Below are 20,719 nucleotides of genomic sequence, written 5' to 3'. Positions count from 1 at the left end.
CCTGTGCCTCCCCTCACTCCAGGGCCTTTCATCCAAGCCCCCTCTACTGGGGGAGCATCCATGTACCTGACACTGAAGAGTCTGGCTGGTGATTTCATGATGGTCAAACTGTGGGGGAAAGGCGAGTGTAATACAGAACACTCATCCTTCCCTCTCCTGAAGGTGGAGGGGGGGTGTCAGTCACGGCCTGCCTGCGGAGTGCTGGAGGGGGGCTCCACCTTGCTTAGTCCCACTGTTTTGGTAAACCAGAGCGTTCTAATGGGACCCCTCTTATAAATGCTCCATCCCCATTCACCTCCCACATGTAGCAGCCTCAGCTCCTGCACCCACCCTTCACGCCTTGGCCAGCAGCCCGGCCGGGGTACCAGGGGGTCCCCAGCGGTGTCAGAGTGCCCAAGTCCGCAGCATTTACTCCCTTTAATCCCGGACCTTTCCTGGGGGTGGACTGGGGGAAGTAAATTCCTTTAAAGGGCAGGCCCAGCGGGAGCCCTGGGGGTTATTGGCAGTCGCTTCCTTTCTGACTGTTAAGTTCCAAAAGCCATCTTGTTTCCGCAGACATGGATAGCCGGCGTCCCTAAGCACTCCAGCAGTCGAGCCGCCGGGGGAGGGTACGTGGTTCATGAGTTGCCAGGCTCCTGGGGCCCCTGTGGGCGGGGTTCCCTCCGTTCCGGCTTCGGGTCTCCTGAGCGGCTTCAAACCAGTTGTGCCTGGGTCCGAGGAAGTGGGCGGGGCCAGAGCTGGGATATGGACACATGCAGGGGAAGCTCCCGGCGCGAGTGAGGTGAGAGCCGCGTGGGGCGCGAGCGGACTTGTGCCGGGCCCGAGTGTGCCCGCGAGGAGGCACGGCCCCCGCGAAACCCGCGGTCTTTGCGACTGCCGCCTGGGTTAAGTCCCCTCCTCACTGGGGGCCTCCGACTCCTTCCCATCCAGTCCCGGCCGGGTCCTGCAGACGCCAACACAGCGCGCCGCGCCGGCTCTGCCCCGGGGCTTTTGGACGCTCGGGGGACACGGGAACCCCGAGAGGGGCTGGGGACATCTGCAAGGCGACGGGCAGGCGGTCTGCCCTCTGCCTCTGCCGCTTGCTCTGGCCGTCTCAAGGCAAACGCAATGGATGCCCGTCGGTTTCAGGCCTCTGTTCAGTGGGGTTTCTGCCGTGGGGACAGCGGGAAGGGGCAGGGAGGGCGGAGGGTAGAGCCCTAGGTGGGAGATGGGTCACTCAGGGAGGAATTTGGGGCTCGTGAGCGGCCAGGACGGAAACAGTGGGTCTTGGACCCAGCTCTGTCACCAGCCTGTGACCCAGTCTGGACTGCGGTGACCAGTGCTGAACCTGCTCTCTGCAGGAGGGGCAGGTGAGAGGGAGGCGCCCTGTCCCTCCCCCGCGGCCCTGCACGGGCCAGCAGACTGGAAATGATGTTAGGAAGCACCTCCGGCTTCCACTTTCGAGCACGCAGGTTTGAAAGACGATTGTAAACCTTGTGGAAACGGGGGACACCAAAGTCAAATGCTTCGCTGGGGAGGTGGCCTGGTGGAGACTGCCCTCTGCTGGTATCTGGATTCGTACTGCAGGCACGTGGTGCTGGCAAAAAAAGCAAAAGCTGGTCCATCGGGACAACCTGAATTTTCTCTAATCACCTATTTACCAAAGATGAAGCCTTGGTCTCAGTTTCTCCAACTATAAAGAGAAGGCAATGGTGCCTGCTTTCTCTCCTAGGCAATGAGAGAGGAGAAAAGTCCACTGAGATAATGTGAGACTTCACTTGTAAACTGTTCACAGTAGTAGTAATAGCTAATATTTTTGTGTGCTCCCACTCTACCAGGCAGTCTTCAAAGTGCTATTCAAACCTTCTCTCCCTTAATCTTCACAAAAGTATTTCCTGGTTGGTATTGTTGTGACCCCCACTTTACAGATGAGAAAAGTGAGGCTCAGTGACTTGTCCAAAGGCAGACTGAGTGGATAGAGCCAGAACTGAATCCAAGTGGCCAAGCAACTTAGCATTTCTGAACCTCAGTTTCCCTGTCTGCGTAATGGGGATAATAATTCTGACACTGTGAGGGTCACAGGCAGTGATGTCTAAGCAAGTGCGTTGATAAGCAGACGTCAGTCCTTAAAGACGACAGCTCGTTCTGCGGGTTGGCTGAAAAGAGCTCAACAGAATCCTGCCTGTACTGCCTCCTGGCCTTTGCAGAGTTGCTTCATGTCTCTGTGCCTCTGTTCACCTGTGGATTAAAAGGGGAGAATGAGATTCTCCTTGCTGACCAGGGTGGCTGCTCTTGGGAGGATTGAGGGAGCTTCTGGAGGACCCCAGGAGGTGCGACAGTCTGTTTTGCCTCAGTGCATGTTTCTGAACTGAATTACCTCATTCCTGATAGGTGAGGATGATGGGGGAACGATGGCAGTGTACTGGGAACTGGTCCAGTGGTGATTTTTTCCCCTGCGCCCTAATGCACTGGAGTGACAGTAGCAATATTTGTCACAATGAAAGCAGTGTATGAAATCCTAAAGAGAAATGCTGATATGTAAGTCCTGGAGAAAGTGCCTTTCTTTAGTACAACATGTTCCTCGCTATCCAAACTCTTGCTCTCCACCGTCCAAAACTCAGGAACCAGATAGATTGGACCACGCTGCGTCTCTTCCTCCCTATCTCCCAACTCTTCAATACGCAGACTCTTGCCATTCCCACTCAAAGATGGAATAGATTTGGTGAGGTGGGATGCCTACATGGTGGTGTACCTGCTTAACAGAACCTAACAACAAAGTTTTCTGATAAAAATAGGAGTCAGTGAAGAAGCTGCAGAGACATGTCCCCTGTGTTAAAAAAAAATAAAATAAAAGGATCTCACCATGGGGTCAGATTTAGTTTCTGTTGGAATCCAATGCCCGCAAGAACCTATGCCTGGAAGGAGGAAGTACTTGCCCAGTGGCGATGGCTGCAAAGGGCTGATTGATGGGGGTCGAGTGCCAAGGGCATCCTGTGCCAGTGTCATTACAGAGTTAGCAGTGCTGTTTTTTGTTTTTTTTGTTTTTTTACTAGGATTGTTCTTGTTTTTGTTAGTGTTCTGGTTACAGAGTTGCATATGTTTTGAGTAGTCTGTCCCAGCCTTATTTTCTCCCTAACACTGGTATTTTCAAACTCATGATTTTGCAAAAAGTACACATTTTTTCCCCCCAGACACATGAATCCCGCTTTGTGACAGCTCTGTCATCAGTCCGTTGTCTCCACCTTTGAGACTAAGGGGGCTAGTCTGGTTGCCAACAGGTTGGGGAAAGAATACCGGGGAGAGGATAGCCCGAGTTGTTTTAACTACAAGACCGCCATAGGGTACATGTTATTTCTGCTCACTCCCACTGGCCAGCACTGAGTCACATGGCTTCTCCTCGCCTAGGAGAAAAGTAGACCGGTCATATTGGAGAAAAATATACCTGGGTGGTTTCATAATCTCCATTTCACAAATGAGGACACCTACCCAGAATCACACAACTGATAAGAAGTGGGCCCTGAGAACAGTGCCTGCCTGGCATGCAAAAGATACTCCGCAGTTACCTGTTGAGCCAGTGAATGACCCCCCAGTTGGGCTCCTCTAATTGGCTTGTTTTTCTCTTGCCAGTTTGCCCAGGCCCCAGCCTTGTCCAGGATACCCTGGTGCTGCCCTTGTGTGTGACACCATGGGTCTGCTGCTCCTGGCCCTGCTGCTCCCCCTGGCTCACGTCTCTGCACTGCCCTTCTACAATGGCTTTTACTACTCCAACAGTCCCCATGACCAGAACCCAGGCAACGGCTATGGTGAAGGTAGGCGGCATCCTGGGTCTGGTGACCGAGACCTCCCCTGGCTCCTGCTGTGATACACAGGTTCCAGGTTGGAACGGGGGATACTAGCCCCTTTCCCATCTGGGCCATTCCCGTAGACCAGCCTTGTTTTTAAGACAAACGAGAGACATGGTTCAGTTACTTTGTGTATGCTGGCTCCCTCAGACACGGCGCTCAATACACTTGAGGATGGTCACTTGTGCTTTTTAATCCTTCCCCAAAGTCCTGCCAGTTTGTCAAGATCTTAAAAAGGTAACCTCCCCTGACCTCCCCAGTGGAAAGGGGCTTTGGGGTTAGACAGATGTGAGTTCGAATCTTCGTTTGGCCACTTACTAGGTACATGGCTTTGGGCAGGTGACTTTTTAGTTAGTGGTGATTATGCACCTACTAAGCGTTAGGCATGCTTTGAGGTGCCTCACGTTACATTATCTCATGTCATCCTCATCAACACCCTGACACAGGCAAGGGTAAGAATAAGTACAGTGCAGGCACTGACCAGGCCAAATGGAGACTGGCTGCCCTGTAGTCCCGAAAACAGATACTGTATGTTATTCCATTTCCCATCTCATAGACGAGGAAACGAGGCTCATGAGTTGAGCCAGGTGCCCAGGGCACACAGATCTTAAGAAACCACACTGAGATTTGTTTATGGAAGGACTGAGACGATGAATAGCCAGGTCTTCACACAAGCCTCCCTCAGAAGCTCTCAGGAAAAATCCATTACCTTTCTTGGTTTCTGGTGGCTTGCTGGCATTCCTTGGCTTGTATCTGTGTCACTCCAATCTTTACTTCCAAGGTCCTATGGCCTTCTCTGTCGTCAAACCTCCCTCTGCCTCCCTTTAAAACGATACTTGGAATTCCGGGTAGGGCCCATCTGGAAAATTCAGTCTAACCACATCCCCTTTCTCAATACCCTTAATCTCATCACATCTGCAAAGTTCATTTTGCCATATAATGCAACACTCAGGGATTAAGACCCGAATATGTTGGGGAGCCATTATTTAGCCCCCCATACCCCTCTTCTCCCAAATTTATTTTGTTGTACAAGCACCGCTTTAAGGAGATTCAAGGAACTTTCTGAATCATAACAAATGTAGTGGCTTAAGACGACATCTGTTTCACTTTGCTCATGATTTCACGGGCTGGCATTTTGGGCTGGATTACTCAGGTGCCTGCAGTCTGGGGGCAGGTGAGCTGGGGGCTGCTTGGCCTAGGATGGCCTCAGATGGGGCAGCCATCTGCTGAATGCCCTCATTCATCCTCCAGCAGGCTGCTTGGTGTGGGGGCAGCAACGCCCCTGGCCTAGGCTCTGAATAGGCACTATGGGACAGTCACTTCCCGGACAGTCACTTCTTCCAAGATCCTTTGATCACAGGAAGTAGTGAGGCCAGCAGGGATTTCAGGGGGGAGGGAGAACAGAGTCACCTCTTGATGGAAGGAGGTACAAAGTCAGTGCAGAGCGTGTGGATACAAGGAAGGGTGCAGCATTATGGCTGTTCTTGCAATCTCTTAACACACGAGACTAGTGGGAGCTGGGGCGAGGTGGGGGTGGCCATGGCAGGGGTACTGCAGCAGATGAGCTGTACCATCTGCACCCACCTCTCCCCCCAGGCCTCTTCAACAGAGTGAAGCTGGTGGTGGAGACGCCTGAGGAGACCCTGTTCTCCTACCAAGGGGCCAACGTGACCCTGCCATGCCGGTACCACTACAAGCCGGCCCTGGTCTCCCCAAGGCCCATGCGTATCAAATGGTGGAAGCTGTCGGAGAACGGGGCCCTGGATGAGGACGTGCTGGTGGCCATCGGACTCAGGCACCGCTCCTTTGGAGATTATCGAGGCCGTGTGTACCTGTGGCAGGACGAGGATAACAAAGTGTCACTGGAGATCCAGGACCTGCGGCTGGAGGACTCTGGGCGCTACCGCTGCGAGGTCATCGACGGGCTGGAGGATGAGAGCAGCCTGGTGGAACTGGAGCTGCGGGGTGAGGCCCCGAGCAGCGCTGGGTGACGCTGGGACCTCGGGGCTGAGCGGTGGGAGGCGCCTTAAGAAATCCGCTAGACCTTGGTGCTTTAGACAGATAAACATTTAATTCTCAAAGCAGCTCCACGAGGAAGCTACCGTTAGCACCCCCATTTGACAGAGGAGGAAACTGAAACACAGAGCCGTCAAGTAACTTACCTGAGGTGACACGGCTCATACATGGCAGAGCAGGGGTTTGACCCCAGGCAGTCAGGCTCCAGAATCCATTGTCCAAGGCAGAGGCAGAGCCTTCATTACACCTCCCTTCTAGAATTTGGATGGTGCCATGGCCTGGGTGGCTTATAAAACACAGATTTATTTCTCACAGCTCTGGAGGCTGCAAGTCTGAGATCAGGACGCCAGCATGGCCGGGTGAGGGCCCTCTGCCAGGTCGCAGACTTCTGGCTGTGTCCACACGTGGCAGAAGGGGCTAGGGAGCTCTCTGGGGTGTCTTTGATAAGAGCACGAATCCCCTTCATGAGGGCTGCACCTTCATGACCTAAGTACCTCCCAAAGGCCCCGCCTCCTGATGCCATCATCTTGGGGGTTAAGATTTAAACATATGAATTTGGGGACCCCATTGAGATCATAGCGCTGGGGTTCTTGCAACAGGCCTGTGAATTAGGTGTTATCCCGTGCTATAGTTGGGGACATTCTTTGGCTGATTAATTCATGATCTCAGCAACTAATAGACGTTTGCTGAGTGCTGCTCTGTGCCAACCTCATTCTAGAAGGGAGGTGTAATGTAGGCTCTGCCTCTGCCTTGGGCAATGGACAGGAGGTGACAGGTTTGCTGAGCTTGTGTCATGTGCGCGTGCGTGTGTGTGCGCGTGTGTGTGTGTGTGTGTGTGTGTGTGATGGGGAGCATCTGTCCCAGTGGAGGTAGGGGCAGGGGCCTAGGATCTTCAGCCAGTTGGGCCCCTGCCGACCCCTCCAAGCCCTCTTTCTTCCTTCCTCAGGCGTAGTCTTTCCCTACCAGCCCCGCCAGGGGCGCTACCAGCTGAACTTCTACGAGGCCCAGCAGGCCTGTGAGGGGCAGGCTGCGGTGGTGGCCTCCTTTGAGCAACTCTTCCGGGCCTGGGAGGAGGGCCTGGACTGGTGCAACGCGGGCTGGCTGCAGGACGCCTCGGTGCGGTACCCCATCACGCTGGCCCGGCAGCCCTGTGGGGGTCTGGGGCTGGCGCCCGGTGTGCGCAGCTACGGCCCACGCCATCGCCGTCTATACCGCTATGATGTGTTCTGCTTCGCTGCTGCCCTCAAAGGTGAGTGGGATGGCGGGGCACAGCCTGTGGCGGGCAGGGCCCCTCTGCCTGCCCCAGGGCACCTCCACCTGGAGCACCACAGATGTTGAAGCACGTGCAGCTGAGTTGGAGGGCTTTGAGGCCGCTGTTCATGCCCATCATTGGTTTACTCGTTCATCAAACATTTCCCGAGTGCCTACGACGTGCTGGAGCCTGGACTAGGTCCTGGGCAACCCAGACAGGTAAATGCAGTCTGTCCTCACAAGTGGCTGATTCCGTGGGAACATAGACAAGTGAAAACAGAACTTGGCTCAATGCCATACCTCAAGCATGTGGGACAGAGCCTGGCACATCGTAGGGACTCAGTAAATGACTGAATGGGTGAGAGACTCTGATTGGTCCAGCCTGGGTGGGGTGCCCGCCCAGGGTGCAATTAGGGAAGCATGGCGGGGACTGTACACATGACAGGAGGGGATGGAGCTCTCCGAGAGGGAGTGAGGACGGGGGAAGGTACCCCCAACAATGTCCACTGCAGATGCCCACAGCATGGGGGCTCCCTGGGCTCCGATAGTGGACAGGACTTTAGAGGCTGGTCGGTGACGTCCAGACGGGCTGCCATTGCTGCAGGCCCTGCTGTCGTTTCGGGCTGTCCCCTCCACTGCCCGGCCCTCACACCCCACTTTCCCACAGGGCAGGTGTACTACCTGCAGCATCCTGAGAAGCTGACACTGGAAGAGGCAAAGGAGGCCTGCCAGGAAGATGGTGCCCAGATTGCCAAGGTGGGCCAGCTCTTTGCCGCCTGGAAGTTCCGGGGCCTGGACCACTGCGATGCTGGCTGGCTGGCAGATGGTAGTGTCCGCTACCCTGTGGTTCACCCACGTCCCAAGTGCGGGCCCCCGGAGCCTGGTGTCCGGAGCTTTGGATTCCCAGACCCTCAGAGCCGCAAGTATGGCGTCTACTGCTACCGTCCGCGTTAGAGCCTGGGCACCGGCTCCCTACCTGCCCAGGCCCTCCCCTCAAGGGCTGTATTCATTTGAGTTCATTTTTCTTTGTGGGTTGGGGCAATCGTCGTATTGTTTTTATAGTTCTCAGATTACATTTTTTAAAAAGTAAACAATTTTTGTAAATCCAACAGATACCACATCCTCCCTCTGCTTGGGTGGACACCCCAAGGCTCCCCCAACCAGCAGTCTTCCTGCCCCCCCTCCTCTGGACAGATGTTCCTGGGCTCACGAGGGCTCCCTGTTGGCACTGAGTCCAGCCCCTCCCCCTGCTCTGGGGGAGGCTGATGCCCAGAGGGGGTACAGACAGAGGGGCGAGGGCATGATGGCTGCAGCTCTGCCTCTGCCTCTGCCTTGGGAGTGGGGGGAAGAGGACATCCCAGAGGCTCTGAGCTGGACTTGGGACCTCGCCGTCTCTCGTCCCCTCCGACTTCTCTACTGAGATGCTAGGGCTGGAGGTGGTTCCCTGGGCTTTTGTGTGAGATCCTAGGGAAGGAATTGCCCTCCCATTCTTTCTCTCTTGGTTCAGTCTCTGTTTTGTTCTCATTTATCTCATTTATCCTCATTTGGCTCTTTTATCCTCAATTTGTGTCCTTTCTTTAAACAATAAATGGTGCTGTGACCCCCCCTCCTCTATCCCAGCCCTTCTCTCTGTCCTGCTCTGCGTCACCTTCTACCAACCGGCTCCTCCATGTGAACAAACAGTGTGATACCAAGGGACCAAACTATGCAAAGTGACCAGATGTCTCACTTGGGTTGTCATTTGATAGTGTGCCAACTCACAGATCCACACACAGCACCCACTGACTGTCACACACACACACACACACACACACACACACACACACTCCATCAAACCCGTCTGTACCCTTGTGAAATGAAAGCAAAACAGGTGTGACTGTCCCAGGCTCTCTGAACAAATAGGATTCACGCCAATTCGGGGTTATTTGATCAAAATGGTATCCCCATGACCACCATTCCTAAAAGCCCCTTCAGTAGACCCTAGACCACAATAGCCTTCTTAAACTACAAAAAAGAAGGGAAAAGAAATCGATCTCTTCCAATGTCTTTATTATTATAATTATCATAATCTTCATTTTCAAAAATATAAATAGGTGCACGGAACCCTGGTGCCTGCACGGTCCCGGGGGTGGGGGAGGGAGGATTGAGGGGTGGGGGGCACTCCCACTGGGAAGGAAGTGCCCCCCACCCAGCCCTGCCGAGAGAGATGACACCTGCTAGGGTGGCAGACCCAGGTGAGAGGATGCTGGAAGAGGGACCCTGGCCCCCACATAGCAGAAGACCCCCCGTTGGCTCTCTTCTGCCCGCTCACCCTGGGCTGTAGGAACCTGCCCCTCTCCCCAAGGCTTCTCCCCACACGGATGGTGCAGCCCTCCCGGCTCCTCATGCCGTACATTCAGCGGTGGTGTGAGTTCTTCATGCCCTGGGCCTCTGCCCCTTCCAGCTCCTTCTGCCCTCTCCTCCCTCCGCCCTAGCTCTCCTGGGAGGTGAAAGAACCAACGATTGCACTGCTCTTGGATAAAGTCAGGAAACAAAAAATAATCTTCTTTATTTAACTTAATCCCTCCCTGCTCCCCCTGTCCCTGCACTGGTCCCTGGAAAGGCACAACGGGAGAATGAAGAAGTGTCTCTAAACTCAGTCCACGGGTTACAATACGTTTGCTTTGCTTTGGCAGTTGGGAGGAAAATCAGATGCAATTTTGGCGATTTGAGGGGGTGGGTGGGTGCACACACAATGTGGGATTTAATTCTTTCCTTCTTTAATGGAATTCCTTATATGACAGAAAGCGACAAGAGGAGGACACCATCTGTGTACGAAGTCAGCCTGGCAAGGCTCCTGGGCTCAGCATCCTGGAGCTCCTCTCAGTGGGCAGTGCTGGGGCTGCTTCTCCGAGAGCTCCGCTTCTGTAGTCTGCGCTTGTAGGTGGCAGCTGGGTGACAGAGAGAAGGAACAATCTTAGTGAACCGTGGGAAGGAAGCGGGGCCAGCCTAGCCACGCCCCGTCTTGCCTTTCCTGCACCCTGGCTCCCTTCCTTGCAGCTTTTCCCGCTTCCTGGTTTTGATGTTTCTTGGAACCAACTTGGGCTAAGGGGCTTGGAGCTGGTGTTGAAAAGGAAAGTGGGCCCTCCGTGGGGGCCGGGGGCAGTGATTGGTGACCTTGGCCATGGGTGGTGCTGACGGTGGGGTCAGGATCCTCTGGAGATGGCCAGCACTGGGGGCGCTCTGGGGACAGGGAGGAGGACATTGGTGGGTGCTGATGCTGTGCCACTGAGGGTGGGGCGATGCTCACGGTCTGTGCAGGTGATCTGAGGCTCCTCCCAGTGCCCGCTGGGCTGGCACCGGATGGTGGGCACGTGGCGCTGGACGAAGCCGTCGGTGCACTGGTACCTCACCAGTGAATTGATCTCATACCGATCCTTCTTGTGTCCGAAGGTTCTGGCGTGTTCCACCACGGGGGGGTCTCCGCAGGCCACTGAGGGGCAAACACCCTTCAGAGAGGGCTCTCAGGGGGGTCTTTCGTGATGACCCATGCCTGTGATGAGCCAGAGTGGTCCCCTCTGGCTGCAGTGAGACAGCCGGGAGCCGGAAGCAGTGACAGGGACATGGAGCCCAGACACCCCGCCGAGCCCTGGCTGCTGGCCAAGGGGCGTTTGCACGCTGCCCTCGGAATCTAGAAACCACTCGTTCTAACACCTGGGTTCCTCCATGATTTAGAGCAGCAGGAAGGGAATAGAAGGAGGGTCTTAAGGGGTTGAGAAGATGAAAGGGGGACAGAAAGGTAGAGAAAGCGGGTGAGAGCCAGGCAGATCTTTATTTCCAAAAATATCCTCGTGGCGGGGCCGGAAAGGGGGACCTAACCGGTCCCTAGGAGTATACTTGCCCTTGCCGTTGGCCCTGGGATGCTGGTTCTGGGAGAGGCCCCCCAGGTCAGCTCCAGTCTGCTTAGTGGCCGTGAGTGACATGAGCAGTTAGGAGACAAGGGACTTGCCCTTGTCTCTTCCCACAACTGGAGCCTAAAGTCTTGATTCCTCCTCCCTGGACCCCCCCCAGGCCCAGCTTACCTGTGCCCTTTTTACACGTGAAGGGCAGGTGGTAATTGCAGGGAACGTCATTCCACTCCCCTTTCTCGTGCCAGATCATCACTACACAGTCCTCTCCGGTGGCAAAGAAGTTGTCGGGCTGGTTGGGGCGCCAGTTCTCAAATTGCTGTGGGTGGGGGTGGGGAAGGGGTGAGGAGAAGGCAGGAGCCCCGTAGCTTGGCCTGACCCTCACTTTCTTCCCGGTCAAGCCCCTGGCCTGGCTGCTTTCTCTTCTGGCAGCGGTGCCAAGGATGCTGGGAGTCTGGTCAGCACTACCCTGGGTGCCATGGAACCCATGGACCCTCCAAAGAACTGGTCACACCCCCTAGCTGTGGTCCTTCTCGGGAGCTCAGAACCCCAAGGTGTCACAGTGCCTGATGAGCTGACATCACTCCCCTCTTCCACATGGGCCAGCAGGGACTGGGCACACAGGCTGCCTTGCTTTGGTGGCAGACACATGGCTCCCAAGTCCACTCTGCCGCCCCAGGCGTCTCCCTGTAGCCTGGCTCCAGGACAAACAGGCCCCTTTCCTCTGGTGTTACTGCTCCCCTGCCCCATGACCCTGTTCGCAGTCACCCCTTCCAGGAAGCCTTCGCTGAGGTTCTTGACTGACAGGCAGCGTTACTACGTGTGCTGTTCATTTGGCATCTGTGCTGCTTTCTGTCTGTCTGTCTGTGTCCTTGAGCAGACCGAGTCCTCTGTAGGCAAGGAACCCCTCTAACGCTTCCATATGTCCCTCAGTGGGTTTGCCTTCATTCATTCATTGCCTGCCTTCCTTCCTGCCTTCATTCACTCAGCTTGTCCAGCCCTGGGCTGGTGTCCACAGGCAGAAAGGAACGACACCATCCCTGCCCTCAGGGCACCCGGCCCAGCAGCTGCTCAGGGAGTGTTTGCATGTGGTTTGAATGCGTCTCTCTCTCTCTCTCTGGGGGGGTATCTTTATCCCCCTCCTCTGCCAACTCTGCCTGGGGCCCCCCAGCAGGCTCACCAAGGAGTGTCCGTCTGACCAACGGAAGTCCCCTTCAATGGTCCTGTCATTCAGGCCGATCCACTGGTAATCTTGAGCATTGCCTGGGGAGAGGACACGGGTGTTGGGCCTGGTGCTGGACACCCCAAAGTGTCCGAGAAACGTGAGCTTGTAGAAGCAGAGGGGGTGAAGGGCGGCAGGAAGGAGCATGCCACCTGCTTCCGGAGGCCCTGACAAGGGTCTCAGTACAGCATGTTTGGAGTGCACGCCGGACCACCTCCCCAAGCTGGCACGGACGGAGGACAGCCACAGGTTAGTCTGGGGCTCTCTCGGACAGACAGTGGGCTGTCCTGGGTGCAGCCAGAGCCATTGGCCCCAAAAGCCTCTCTCGTCTCAGGGAACTCCGGCTACGGGCAGCCCTTCCCTCCCTCCCTGCCCCCTACCCCTGGCTTCTGGCAAGTGAGGCCCTTGGCCTGTACGACCACTCTCCTTTCAGGTCCTGGAGACCCCGCTACACTCACTGTTGACGAACTCCTGCTCCTCGGGCGTGACGATGCTGCTCAGATGTGACTGCTGCTCCCGACACCGGCTCTCGGCATCCACCCAGTTCTCGCGGTCGGGGAAGTGGCGGTAACAGTGGCCCTGGAACTTGGTCCAGCCCTCCTCACACAGCTCCTGGTCTGCAACACAGGTCAGGGGCTTGAAGGGAGGGGCTGAGGCCGACTGGAGATGGCGGTGGCTGCCAGTCTCATGGCACAGATTCCTGTATTCACCCTGCCTTCAATGTCATGCCCTCAAAGGAAGGGAGAGGCCCGGCTGGATAGAGGCTTAAGTTGGAAGTCAGGAAGGCCTGGCCCTGGCCCCCTGGAACTTTCAGGCATGTTTCTACCCCCTGGGAAATGCAAGGGGTCCTTTCTTTCCCTGATGTCGGTCCACCCCAAACCTTTTCTCCTGTGGATTCCTGCTCTGCAGAGCTGGCAGGTAAAAAGAGGTGGGAAGGTGGGAGGTGTTGAGGTTTAAGGCAAGACGTGGTTCAGAGGCTCAGAGGCTCCAAGGAGAGGGGGTTGTGGGCAAGTGTGTGAAGGCAGCTGCAGGCAGCGCTGAGGGCATGAAGCAGAACCTGGGGTGGGGACAGAGGAGCAAATGCTTGCTTTGGGTCCAGAGAACACTAAGAGCTCTAAGTCTGTTCCTCAGAGCAGCTTCTAGGTGAGAACACTGAGCCTGCCTCGTGGAGGGCAAGGCAGCCAACCCCAGGGTCCATGACCCAGGGGCCGTGACTTTTTATTTTATTTCTTAGTGGCAGATGAAGACGGGAACCGATATTGGTGATGGGTTCTGAGTGCAGGAGAAGGGCCTGGTTTGGAACTCTTGGAGCAGCCTAGGGGGCTACACAGAGGCAAGGGCGTGTTGAAGCCGGATTTTTGAGGCTTGGGAGAACCCTTAGAAGTGTGTCTCCCCAACTCTGCCTTCAGTGACATCACAGTGGTAGCTTTAAATTGGCTCTGGTAGGAGTATTCTACCTCAGAAGCTGGCAGATGCCACAAATCAGGGCTCCCCCTTCCTCTTCAAGAGCCCATGGTTAAACATTTGCCAGCACAGCACTGGACAGAGGGAACTCCAATACCGTCTCTTCCCTCTTCCCCTGGGCCTCCCAGGTGAAGGGTGCCCCTAGGGCCCTGGGGCTGCGCATAGGACCACCAGCCTTTCAGGTTGTATGGCAGCCTCCCCGATTGGGGGCCACCGATGAGAACCCACCTGTTCCAGGAAGAAAGGACCCGTGCCTGAGGGGAAGGAGGCTTAGGCTGAAGGGGTGGAGGCTTGGCAGATTTGGAAGAGACACATTTGGGAAGAGCGGAGAGAGAGGGGGAGGCCAGCAACCTGACACTAGAGGCAGAGCGGCAGGAGGGCAAAGGAATATCTTCTGGTCCCCGCCTGCCAATGCCAGCTCGGGCAAAGCTCTGGAAGGAAGGTTGAGTGGCCTCAGAGGTGGCCAGGAGGCCAGACACCTCGTCAAAGGCTGCTGTGTGAGTCCATTCTTGGGCTACCTCAGCGCTTGAGGGCTGAGCCGGGCAGGCAAAGCTGCAGGGGGCAGCTGCTGTGGGAGGGGCAGGGCCGTGCGGGATGCAGGCTCTGGGGACACAGCAACCAACTGAAAGAAGCAGGAGGCCAGAGCCGAGGCATGAGTCACCCATGGAGTGGTGGGGGCTCAGCATTGGAGCGGGAGAAGAGATGCAGCCCTGCTTAGCTGGGCATCTAGGCCCGGGGCCCAGGTGGGTGCCTACAACACCCTATCTCTGCTCCATCAAATGCAGAGCCCTCCATTCTGGCAGGGCCCCTCTTCTCCCAGTCTGGAGCCCAAGAGCTGTTAGAGGCCTCTGAGGCCTCTCAGCCTTCCTTCCAGACCTTTGCCCCAGTTGGCGTTGGCAGCCGGGGACCAGAGGCATCCTTCTCCCCTATGACGAAGATTTTTTGGTATCTGGGGAGAAAATCCTTATAACTCTTGACTCCCACCCTAACCAAAACCCCATGCCCCAATTTCTTGGGGTCTTGGGGTAAAGGCGGAGGGTTGGAGGCTGCAGGGAAGGAGGATTCAGGATTTTTCTTCCAGAAGCTTTAAGTTCCTCCACTAGTCTGTGACCTTGGTAGTGCTTCCAAGGAACATGCAATCCAAAACTACCTCCTACCCGCTTAGGGTCAAAGGGAGACTTCCCAGGAATTTCACTTGCTTTTTGGAAGTTTCTGGGATGTCCAATGTGAGAGTTCATTCAAAATGGTTTTAAGACCCTGCACACTTCCAATTCTACATGGGCCATTGCTATCAGCAACTGTACGCCCCATCTCCCTCTTTCTGAGTTGGGATGGTCTTGAGATCCAGGAGAATGGGGGAGACTAGGAAGCACTAATGGTGGGAGCTGGGGCCTCAGTCTGGCCCTAGGAGGTTCCTGGCACACAGCTCCCCTTGGCAGAGCCTGGCCTAGGTACAGAAGCAGAGGGGTTGGCAAGGCCCAAGAGACCAAACTCAGCCCCTGTCCCTTGCAATGAGGCTGTGTCCTCTCTGGGCAGCCTTTTGCCTTGCACTAGGGAGGGAGAAAGGAAGTGTAGGCTAGAGTGGCATTGACATGGCAGGTGGTGATGAGGTGACAAGCAGCAGTCCCTGCCCAAGCGTGACGAGCATGCAGGTGACGCGGGAGCTCTCAGGCTGGCAAACCATAGTTCTTGCAAGAGAAGAAGAGGAAGGCAGCTTGGCCAGCACAGCATAGTGGCTCCCAAAGCCTTAGGGGGCCACCGAGCTCCCCTGGGCAATACAGCAGGCAGACACATGCCCGTGACCTTGCAGGGAAGATCCATAGCTGTCATCCGGGGTGAGAACCTATCAGTCCCACCCATAGCTTCCTGGAAGACAAATGCACGGAATCCGCTCCGTCCTCTTAGTTTGGTGCATGCCCTGCCTTGATGGTGGCACCAGCAGGTCTGGAAGCCCTGGAGAAGGTTAGTGTTTTCAAGGGTCCCTAGAGCCCCACATTCCAAAGTGCAGGCTGGCCTGGCCTGCGTCTCTCGCCTGTGGTCAGATCAGCCAACGCCCCAGAGGGAGGTTTTCGTGGGGAACAGCAAGAGAAGGAGTGGGAGTGAGTGGGGTGGCCTTCGCAGATGTGGCCCCTGAAGTGGCTATCTGGATGGACAGTGGGGGCCCCAGCCAAGGCCTAGACCCTGTGGTTAGAAGGGAAGGGTGAGGGAGGAGTTGGGGTGCAGCAGTTAGTAACATTAGCTGAAGCCGAGACGGCCGTACCGATCTCACACAGGTCCCCTCGGTAGCTGGGAAGGCATAAGCATGTGAAAGAGTCGATGGCATCCACGCAGGTGGCTCCATTCTGACAAGGGCTTGAGAGGCACTCGTCAATGTCTGCAAGAAACCAAGGGCCACCATTAGGACTCCCGCCGGCAACTCCAGCTTTGCAAACACTGCAGCCTCTGTACGGGTGGCCAGCCCTGCGGCTCTCCAGAGCCCTGGGAGGGGTGGCTGGATTTCTAAGAACTGTTGCTGCTGCTGCTGCTGCTGCCGCCATCGTGGAGTGCTGAGCCAAAGATCCAACCAGGGTTTTCTTGGATGTGTGTGATTTCTTGATGGGCAAGCTGCACATTGGAGCCCGATTTCCCAGTGAGTGAAGAGATGGGGTGCTTCTGAAACCAAGTGCTAATGTGGGAGTGAGCTCCGAGTTCCTCCAAGGTAAGATGCCTTCTCTTGAGACTATTTCAAGAAACCATGGGCTTGAACTAGCTCTGAGCACGGACACTGAAAGTCAAGTTCTTGAAGCTTCATTAGAGCTCTTTCTTTTCCTTGCTTCCTCTGTGGTTATGAACCAAGGAAAGCGGGCAAAGCTGTGCAGTACTAAAACGAACAAGTGGTCCAAAGAGTTCAGGGCCATGAGAAATGGCAGCATGGGGTATTTGCATGAGATGCATCAAAATTTGGGGGTTGTAGAAACCGTTTATATCTTCAGGAAATAAGATTCTAGAGTATCTTGTGAAGCTAAAGCCAGTATCATTCTCTTGGGGTGGGGGGATGGCAAACCAGCCCGTATTTCCCCACATAATCTCCTTCCAACCTAAAGCCCCAGAATGTGGACACCTTCAGTGAGTCACAATTTCTAGAGGGGCTCCATCCTGGCTGGTGGGAGACCAGTGTTTTGAAGCCAGTGCAGCATTTGGTGAGTGGCTGCCCACCAGCACCGACCCAGGCAGGCTCTTTCCTTCTGTTCTTCTGGTCCAAGATGGCCTTTCTGATACAACTTCTTGGCAGGACTTTTGAGTTAGTAAGTCATTGACCTTCGCATCAAACTTTCTTCCGTTAGCCGAGGTGAGAACGGAATCTCCTAATCTGCTCTTTCTGTATCTTTCCGAGAATCCAGATACCTAGAGGGGCTCTTCTACTCTCTTTGCATTTATACTCCAAAGGCTCCTGCTGGTGTTTTCTGGGCGACTTCCCCTGGGAACATGATAAACGGTGTTGTGAAGCTCCTCGTCCCAGGAGATCATAAAATGAGTGGGTTCCACTGGCTCACGGGGCATCGTGATGTGTGGCTTAGCCTCGGTATGTGCACCTGTGTTCATACAGCCGTCAGGACCCGACATGGCTAGGGGTGGTTCCACGTGAGCAGTGTCCTAAATACGTTCCAGGACTTAGTTCTTGCCTCTCCCAGGAGTAGATTGGACGTTAAAGTCAATCCTCTGATTAGAAGGGAAAAAAAAAGCACTTTCTTCTGGATTGATCCCTTTTGCTCCTGCATAGTAGATGCTTCTGGACCAGAGATGGGTTTGTGCAGTGGGGAGCCCGAGACTCTCCAGTCCTCAGGCATCTCTCTCTCTCTTCCCATGAAGTTCTTGACTTCATCTCAGAGATTGCACACCACGGACGAGAAACCCCCAGTTCCACGTGTGGAACTGACTGTTCCAAGCAAAACCGAAATGCATGCGGAAGTGACTGAAATCCCAGCATGCACTTGGATTCCCAGCATGCACCAGGATTCCCAGCAGCAGCAGTAGCAGCAATAGGTCAGGCTGGTCGGCCGGGCGGAAGCTGGGGGCGCATTCCTGTCTCAGGAAAGCTATTGTTCTCTTTTGTCCATTAGCGTCATTATGGGAGACGGGAAGCACTGGGCAAGGGGATATTAAGCAAACGTAGGCGCTAAAGCAGTTGTATAGAGCAGGGGACAGGAGTGGCCCGTGGGGAGAAGAGCCAGATATCAACACTGGAGCCTCTGGCCAGCCCGTGGGGGAGAGCGCGGAAAGGCGGAGGTCCCAGGGGACGCCAGGCCCGATGGCTTCAGGTGTCCCAGGGGCTTATCCCCCTCCCCCAGGCCGCCTGAGGTCCAGGGAGCAATGTTGTTTTCCTTCTGTGTTTGGCCAGGGCACAAAATCTGAGAAGGGGGCGAGGACTAAAACGGAAGGAAGCAGTTGCTGGGCTCAGAAGCTGTTTTGTGCACGGCCCTGGCGTCACCGATGAGGAGGGAAAGGGCCACAATTCCGAAGACCAGAGACCCTGTGGGTGCCACGGGGGCCAGTGAGGGATGTGGCGAGGCAGTATCCCCAGCAGTAGGAAGAGGGCTGAGTGACCTGTGTGGGCCTTTCTTATCGGCCACTCAGGCCCGTGGTACCTCAGCTCCTCTTCCTCTGGCTGGAAGAGCCACTCTGGCCCTGCAGTGCCACCTCTTTCTGTGAAGGGCAATTAGGACATTGCTCGTCTTCTGGGACAATGAAAGGAATTAGGCTGGGCCCTGTTGTGAGCACAGAGTGGGGGGCCCTAGACAGGTGGGAGCAGGTGGAGAACGGGAAGGGCTTTGGGCATTGGGCAGGCTGCATGGAGGAAGAGAAGAGAGAACCAGTATGTCTCGAGAAGCTTCTCTGAGCCCGATCTTACTTCTCACACAGACATTATCCCCCCAACAGCTCTGTGGCATGAGCAACACTGTGCGGTTTTTACAGGTAAGGGAACAACTGACGTGACCAAGATACTCCCAGAGCTGTCTGGGAAGAAACTGCGGGAAAGAAAGCCTTTTAAAAATATATGATTAGAGAAAGGCTGTCCTTACAGTGATTAGTTAGGGTCCATTGTCACCTACTTCTAATTGCAGGGGTTCAGGGCCATGAGTCTTGATGTGACTTCTGATACCTGTGTCACATTTATGCTTCCCTGTATCAGGTTGGGGAAGGAGCTGCTAGGAGAGGTGTAGGGAGATACTAAGAGAAGGCCAAAGGGGGTTCCTGTCCTGGCGCCTGCCCCAGTCCCCGAAGTCCTCTTGGGCTCTGCGTTTCGCTGACCCAGCTGAGCTGGCGGACTGAGCTGAGCTCCCTAACACTTTATCCAAGTGGGACTGTCCACCTGCTCACACAGATGGAGAGACGACGTGCGAGCAGACCTGGCACAATGTCCTCCAGGGGGCGCTGCTCACAGACAGAGCCATTCCAACTGCAGACTGAGGACTCTGGGCCCTGCTCTGCTGGAAAGCACACTCATGGTCTCCCCAAGTACTCTTCGGGTGCTCCTCTCCAGGACAGAGGGAGCAACTGCCCTCCTGGAGGGGGTCGATGATGGAGGGGTACAGTCCCTGGGGTCACTAAGGCCCACTGGAAATATTGTCCCCTTGGCAGTAAGGCCAGGACCTTCCTAGCAGAGCCCACCCTCTCTGGCCACGGAAGCCTACAATATCCTCAGTCATGGCCCCTACACGTGAGCAAAGGCCGACCCCTGTGGGCGAAAGGGTGAGTAGATGGCCACCCTGGTCCCTGTGTATCCATATATACACCTCCTGTGTAAGCGCCAAGTGTACACATATTTATATTACGTGAGCATATACTCTCACGAGGTGTTCATTTGCATATATATTAATATGCATAGAAACACAGAAGTCTTCTTTGTGAGTGACGGAAAGGCTATTGGAGGATAGCTGCCCGGTACCATTTACCTGGTAGTGGCTGTTTCCCACCAGGACCCATGGCTCTGATTTTGCATGTGTCCTAGGAATGAGGGCTTTACCTTTTATGAAAGACCCTGGTCTCTGATTCCTGACTTTGGGCAGAGGCTGGGGCAGTACAGAGCTCACCCAAGAATCTGAGCTTGGAGGTCATAGGGTGTTTCTTCCCTCAAGGATGTGATGTTGACGGGTGGAATGCCTCATGGCCACAGGCCTTGCAGTGTTCAGGGAATGACAGGTAGATTCTAATCATCTCGTTTCGGGGGCCACCTCCAATCAGAGGAGTCCCTGGGCTCCTCACCTGTCCCACAGGCTGGTGACGCATGGCTAAGGACAAACCAAGGCCCCGGGGGAGGGGGTGGACACCCAGTGGCAGGGTGCTGTTGCTAGGTCACAGCTGACCTGTAGCTGTGACTCCTACTGGGGGTGACAAGCGCTGTCTGTGTCATTTCTTTCAGGTCACGAGGGGCACCCAAACGCCACCCAACCCGAGCATGAGGGGCTGCCCAGGCTTTCCTGCAGAGGTTCATTCTGTGCGGTACACGACAGCCCCTTGGGGTGTCTCCCAGCAACTGTGGGGCGTGACCAGCTGTACCCGATACACACCCTCATTCAACACTTCTTTGAAGTTTCAAGTTTTATCTTCAAAATTCAAGCACATATTACATTCTACTCTTTGAGCAATCACTGCTTGACAAAACACTAACTACGTCTCAGGTTAATCCCTTCGCTTGGCTTTTTTCTCTTAAACCGTCCTATAGAATAAGTGCCCTAGAAAGACCTGCCGTGCTTGGCCTGGGGCTTCGACCCACACACGTCACTGCCCACCTCTTCTTCCCAGTCTGAGAAGCCTGAGCCTCTGCTGACCTTGCTAGTTCCTCCCGCCTGCAGCCCCTCCCTCCCGTCTGCATTCCCCACCCCTTGAGGGTCTTACCTATGTCGCAGCGCTCGCCAGTGGAGCCAGGGGGGCACAGGCATATGACATGTCCCTCCGTCTCCTGGCAGGTCCCAGCGCCACAGGGCTCCTCAGCACAGGACCTGGCGGGGGCTGCATCCCCCAGGGAGAGGCTGAGCATCAAGAATCTAGCTCCCTGGGTCGCAGCATTGCCTCCCAGA

At 55.4% G+C, this 20,719-nt stretch overlaps 2 protein-coding genes across 7 annotated transcripts in view; one reads left to right on the top strand and one right to left on the bottom strand.

The window, feature by feature from the left end:
- The first annotated feature begins 268 nt into the window (after window positions 1–268).
- On the top strand, window positions 269–8,693 carry HAPLN3 (hyaluronan and proteoglycan link protein 3). Of its 3 annotated transcripts, none has more exons than XM_074317474.2 (5): window positions 269–608; window positions 3,607–3,788; window positions 5,418–5,786; window positions 6,784–7,086; window positions 7,756–8,693. In XM_074317474.2, exons 2-5 carry the CDS (start codon window positions 3,665–3,667, stop codon window positions 8,040–8,042), a joined length of 1,083 nt encoding a protein of 360 aa, XP_074173575.1. In that variant the 5' UTR covers window positions 269–608; window positions 3,607–3,664; the 3' UTR covers window positions 8,043–8,693. The 3 variants fall into 3 exon arrangements, with proteins under 3 accessions (XP_074173575.1, XP_074173574.1, XP_019582301.2); XM_074317473.2 differs by lacking the exon at window positions 269–608 and adding an exon at window positions 620–781 and having other exon boundaries at window positions 3,616–3,788; XM_019726742.3 differs by lacking the exon at window positions 269–608 and adding an exon at window positions 620–781.
- A 423-nt stretch (window positions 8,694–9,116) lies between these two features.
- Window positions 9,117–20,719, bottom strand: part of ACAN (aggrecan) — a 47,632-nt gene continuing 36,029 nt past the window's right edge. Inside the window, exons 13-19 of one of the 4 annotated variants that reach the window (XM_019726736.3) lie at window positions 20,538–20,651; window positions 15,922–16,035; window positions 12,656–12,814; window positions 12,156–12,238; window positions 11,150–11,294; window positions 10,378–10,560; window positions 9,117–10,018 (exon numbers count right to left, since the gene is read on the bottom strand). In XM_019726736.3, the coding sequence (XP_019582295.3) occupies window positions 9,951–10,018; window positions 10,378–10,560; window positions 11,150–11,294; window positions 12,156–12,238; window positions 12,656–12,814; window positions 15,922–16,035; window positions 20,538–20,651 (866 nt within the window). In that variant the 3' untranslated portion in view covers window positions 9,117–9,950. The remainder of the gene's footprint in view (window positions 10,019–10,377; window positions 10,561–11,149; window positions 11,295–12,155; window positions 12,239–12,655; window positions 12,815–15,921; window positions 16,036–20,537; window positions 20,652–20,719) is intronic. The other 3 variants (XM_019726740.3, XM_019726739.3, XM_019726741.3) reach the window with 3 other exon arrangements.

Source organism: Rhinolophus sinicus, chromosome 13 (assembly GCF_057876585.1).
Source record: "Rhinolophus sinicus isolate RSI-liver-muscle chromosome 13, RSI-T2T, whole genome shotgun sequence".
In the NCBI taxonomy this organism is placed as follows: Eukaryota; Metazoa; Chordata; class Mammalia; order Chiroptera; family Rhinolophidae; genus Rhinolophus; species Rhinolophus sinicus.
Note: the sequence above shows the minus strand (reverse complement) of the source record. Positions and strands in the feature narration are given on the sequence as shown.

What these genes read in the sequence shown, in the direction of transcription:
- HAPLN3 (XM_019726742.3), top strand. Translation starts at nt 753, where the DNA reads ATGCAGGGGAAGCTCCCGGCGCGAGTGAG. An exon ending in AAGCTCCCGGCGCGAGTGAG is followed by an intron (nt 782 to 3,606) that starts GTGAGAGCCGCG and finishes TTCTCTTGCCAG; the next exon opens with TTTGCCCAGGCCCCAGCCTT. An exon ending in AGGCAACGGCTATGGTGAAG is followed by an intron (nt 3,789 to 5,417) that starts GTAGGCGGCATC and finishes CTCTCCCCCCAG; the next exon opens with GCCTCTTCAACAGAGTGAAG.